The following is a 5,439-nucleotide window of genomic DNA, read 5'->3' on the forward strand; positions in this document are numbered from 1 at the left end:
TAATTTAAACCCAAATGCTTTAAGCATTATTTAATATCTTAAAAAGATGTATAATAATTTGAAAATTTTTAAGTTTAAAACTTACTTTTAGTAAGATAATATTATTAATAATAACGAATAAATTTATATTGTAATCATCTATATCAATAGCGTGATCTATGGTGACTTTATGTCTCTTATCATAAGCCGCATTATTATCATAGAAAAGATAAATGATTTCGCGGGAAAAATATAACTCAATATGAATGAACATTATTTGTTGACAATATTCTCATATTCTACCACAGAATTATTGAAACAACAATATTTGAGCAATCTTATTCTTTGTTTGTTTTCGTTTTATTGACATAGAGTAACAAACGAAGAAATTAAGTCTTTTGGTTACTGTTTGGTCACTTAATTTTTATTTTAAATGAATTGACATACAAAATACTTTACTTTTTTAATTACCTAGTGAGTATAATGGAAGATATGGAACCAGGGCCTAGTACTGGAGAGGTAGTTACAAAAAAAAGAAAAATTGATCAAATGAATGATGGCTCTATTGTAAGAGTAGAGTTAAAAAACTTTATGTTAGTATGAAATACTTTTATCATAAAAGCTTCAAGTTTTATTGTGTTGTGAGATATAATATTACTCTTTTTATTTAAAATTAAGAAAAAGTATCATGAAATATACCTGTGTCATAATTTCTAATAGGACCTTTAATGAAGCCGTTTATACTGCACATCCTAAACTTAATTTAATAATAGGACCAAATGGATCAGGAAAATCTTCTATTGTTACAGCATTGATATTGGGGTTCGGTGGAAGCCCAAAGGACATTAATAGAGGAGACAAAGTAATTAAATTAAAATTTTTCATTTATCTTTATAATTAATAAAAAATTGTGTATGATAGTATTAATTTACATAGATTTAAAAAATTAAGCTTATATTTCAAATTTGTAAACTGTTTAATAAACATTAGTCATGTATATATTTTATTTTAAGTATCTCAGTCAGAATCGTATTACCACTTAAGTTGTATAGGCTTCTAAAATAAAAAATATTAAAGAGTGTTAACAAAGTAGTTAAAGGATGTAAGGATGGGAAGTATAAAACCTATATCCTACTTATATCATATTATAAATTACAATTTATATGCTTCTATACAAATGATAAAATTATTGCTAAGTGGTCCTTGATACCTTGTATCTAAATCTTTGACCAAAATAAAGTTTTTTTCAATAAATTAATATGAAAAATATTTTGTGTTTAATTTTTTTAATTAGTGTTATATTTATATAATCAATAATTCTCAACTTAAACTGAAGTTATACAAACTATATGACATAAAAACTTGTAGTAATTTCAGGTTTTTTTTAGTTTTCTTTAAAAATAGTGATAATTTAGATAGTTGGTATTAAGACTTATAGCCTGCGTATATAAAAAACTTCTATCTCAATACTTTGATTTCAATGTATAGGATATTTTTATAATCCTATTAATCTATGTAAATAGTGAATACATAACTTTTTATTTACCTTAAAAATTAAAAGGAGTTTTTTTAATTTAGGTTGCTCAATTTGTAAAACATGGAAAAGGAACAGCAGACATAATAATAGAATTATATAAAAAAAGTAATCAAAATGTATTATTAAAAAGAAAAATTTATGGAAATGAATCTCCTTGTCATTATTATATAAATAACACAATGGTCATAAAAAAAAAAGTAAATATTTGTTATTTATGTAGTTTAAACATACTATTTCAATATTTTTATTTGTAGTTTATAGAAATAGTCGAAAGTTTTAATATTAGAGTACACAACTTATGTCAATTTTTACCTCAAGATAGACTGGAAGATTTTTCAAAATTAGATTCTAAGGGACTCCTAATTAATGCTTTACAAAGCATTGGTAAGACATTAAAGCATATTTTAAAAATTAAAGGGCTCAGTGAAACAACTAGGAAGTGTCCTCTTAAATATTTTTATGGTTAAGCACTTTATTGATTTTTTTTTTATTTATAGTGATGGTAAAAGGTTTTATTTATATTTAATATCTCTGCAAATTGTTTGTATATAAAATCTGTTTTGTACCAAAATCTGCAAAAATATTATATTAGTCAGAAACTAACAAAAATTATTTTCTGATAAATTTGGACTTGCTTGTTTGATGCACTGTGCCACTCCAATTATTTTTAAAGTTGTTATTTATTAAAAATATAATTAATGTTATTTATTTATTTAAAAAAAATAGTATTGTTTATTTTATGATATTTGTGTAGAAAATCATGAATTATTGGAAAATTTGAACCAACTGAAGGAACTATCTTCTAATATGACAACTAATGAAAGCAAACAAAAAAATTTGGAGACTGCATTAAGAAAAGAAACTGCTGCTAATTTAAAGTAAGCATTACTTCTTTTGTTATATTTATATTTAAACAAAAATGTCTATCACTTGGTAAAATTTGATTTTCTTAAAAAAAAAATTATGTATCAACAATTAAAATTTCATTAAAATTTTGGTTTTTTAATAGTATATGCATTTTTAGTTAATATCATTTTTTAAATTATTTTTATTTAATAATAAAATATATTTTTTGTAATTTAAAATTTTCAACATTTTAAAATAGCCATTTCTTGAGCACTTTTATTATAAAAAATTTTGTTGGGTCAATAACAACTATGTTGAGTAATTATTAAGTTATAAGCATTTTAATACACTGAGTGGGTATATAGCATGGGTGCAGCTCGTACTGATATGTTTATTTATATATAGAATAGTACACCCACATTCCATATCTATACTATGTATTAAAATGCTGGTACTCGGTAATTCATTATCTTTATTCTTGATGTGTTATTAACTCATAAAAATATTTTGTAATAATAATACTTGAAAATTAATTTTTTTTTAAGTAAAAAATTTAGTTTTATTTTTTTATTGTTAAATATAAAAATAAAAAAATATTATTTTAGTATAGTCTAAGAATATAACAATTATTAAAAAAACAAAATTAAAAAGAAATTTTGATTCTGTCAAAAGTTATTGAAGTATTAAATTAAATCTGTTCCATTTTGTGTATATAAATTAAATTTATTATTATTATTATATTTCTTTATATACATTTTAATAATTAAATATATTTGAAATAAGTTAAACTTGTAATTATTATTATTTTTATTAAAATTGATAAATATCTAAGAATGTATTAATTTAATAATATTAAATATTTAAAAATTTTAATTTTTGTGTGTATATAATCATAATTATATATTATAAATGTATACTACTTTCCTTGTTTAACAAATGTCAAAAAAACAAAAATCATAATTGATTAATGTGACATTCATTTTGGGTTTTAGCTATATATAGCTATATGATTTTCTTATTCTGTTAAAAAGTAATATTTACCAAATATTTATATTTTATATGCAAATAGCTTAAAAAAAATAGTATGGTTTTCGACTAAAACATTCACTTTTACAATTTTAGTTTTAATAATATAAGTTTAGGAAAAATAATAAATCAATTTTTTTTCTTATTATAAATTGTTAAATACTAACATATAATTAACTTAATAATTAATTTTAATTATCAATTAAATATATTAAAAATAAAATTAATGCCTAATAAATTAATAATACTTATTGTATAATTTGTTGAAATTTGAGCAACTGTAGGATTTAGTTTAGTAATAATCAGAATAAAATTAAATTGCTTATTAAAAAAAAAAAAAATTATAAATCATTTTTTTTTTATCAATTTAGATTGGAAACAATAGTAAGTTCATTTAAAGAAAAGAAAACTATTGAATCAGAATTAATAATTATTATACAAAAAAGATGTTGGACTCTGTATACCTTGTCTTATGAGCAAATTAGAGCAGTAAGTATAAATAAATAGCAATCTCTTAATAATTGTACTTCAATAAACCATATATTGTAATAATATATTTTGGAACATACTTATTACTAATAAATTAATTGTTAAACTATAGATTTTTCTGAATAAAAATATATTACCATTTTTAATTTAAAATTTATTTTAAATAGAAAAATTAAGTTTCTGAATTTTAAAATAAAAAATATCATATATTGTCTCATATTTAATCATTTTTTTTAAATAGATTTTTATCTTTTAGTTGTGCAGAGTACAGAGTTTTTGTTTGGTTGAGTATTATACATGGAAAAATTTATACATAATAAAATTGTTCTGGTACTATTTCTCAAACTATATATTTTTATCTTTACAACAGAACTATACTACACAAATATTAAATATTTTTTTATTTTCAAAGAGCCTACTTTGAAATTTGATATATATTTTCAATGATTTTCGGAATAAATGTTTTATTTTTTTTAATATAATAAAAATTTATTCGGTTTTTACATAACTATATAAAGGAATTTTCTATTCTCCTTAGTAATTTGTTTCAGTGGTTTTGTTTTAAAGGTGATAATATTTAAAGAAAAAAAACTTGTTTACTTTATGAATATTCATTTGTTAAAAGGGACTTTTCCTAATTTATTAGGAGATATAAAAATCTATTTTTCATGATTAATTTATGAATATTATGTGTATTTTAAAATATTTAACACACATAAATATAATTTTAAAAATGAATTTCTTACATAAAATTAATTGTAGAACTTAAAACATGTTGTGTAAAAACATTTTATAAGTCGCTTTTAACAAATGACTATTCATATGTGTTATACATCTATAAACATCTAAACAATAAACATAAGTATTTGTAACTACATACTAATTCTTCAATTACAGGAAAAAAAAAAGCTGCCTCTTGCTAAAGAAATAAACAATAAAGCTATAAAACTTATTCAACGACATAGAGATATTATAAAAAAAAAACTATCTGGGGAAAAAGATTTAAGAAATGTTGTTCTGCAAAATGTAAAACTTATTAATACCAAAATGTATATATATATTAATATATCAATTTTTTTCAGGCAAATATTGTATATAAAATATTGGAAAATGTGAATAGTAAAGTTGGAGTAGCTGAATGTTGTGTATCTGATATGAATGATTTGAATAAAAATTGTAAAAACACTGCAATGAAAATAAAAGATTATAAGGATACAGTGAGTTCTATGAAACAAAAGCTGGAAGAAGTTAAAAATGAAACTCTTGATGTAGAAGGTAAATTAAATAAGTATAGTTCTAAATAAATAGATTGTTTTAATTTACTTTATTAATTTTTTAGGTGTAATGCTTATTGATACCTTAATGTTTACTTTTTTACGAAATTACTTTTTGGTACTGAATTATTGTCATTCCTTTGTGATTAATTTTGTTAATAAGTTTTTTTTATAAATAACATTTTTTTTCCCAAATTAGGAAATTTCATATTTTATTCAAAATATAGTGTATTTGAATATTACAAATAATTTTACATACTTCAAAAAAAAAAAAAAAAAAAAAAAAAA

General features: G+C 20.4%; 1 protein-coding gene across 1 annotated transcript in view; it reads left to right on the forward strand.

Moving 5' to 3' along the window:
• Positions 1 to 203: 203 nt before the first annotated feature.
• The window catches only part of LOC126906911 (structural maintenance of chromosomes protein 5), a 13,542-nt gene continuing 8,306 nt past the window's right edge, over positions 204 to 5,439 (forward strand). Inside the window, exons 1-8 of the mRNA XM_050687855.1 lie at positions 204 to 572; positions 700 to 841; positions 1,558 to 1,713; positions 1,771 to 1,900; positions 2,271 to 2,394; positions 3,760 to 3,877; positions 4,775 to 4,903; positions 4,960 to 5,152. Of these exons, the coding sequence (XP_050543812.1) occupies positions 463 to 572; positions 700 to 841; positions 1,558 to 1,713; positions 1,771 to 1,900; positions 2,271 to 2,394; positions 3,760 to 3,877; positions 4,775 to 4,903; positions 4,960 to 5,152 (1,102 nt within the window). The 5' untranslated portion in view covers positions 204 to 462. The remainder of the gene's footprint in view (positions 573 to 699; positions 842 to 1,557; positions 1,714 to 1,770; positions 1,901 to 2,270; positions 2,395 to 3,759; positions 3,878 to 4,774; positions 4,904 to 4,959; positions 5,153 to 5,439) is intronic.

Source organism: Daktulosphaira vitifoliae, unplaced genomic scaffold, assembly GCF_025091365.1.
Source record: "Daktulosphaira vitifoliae isolate Bord-2020 unplaced genomic scaffold, ASM2509136v1 Scaffold_1, whole genome shotgun sequence".
NCBI classification, from domain to species: Eukaryota; Metazoa; Arthropoda; class Insecta; order Hemiptera; family Phylloxeridae; genus Daktulosphaira; species Daktulosphaira vitifoliae.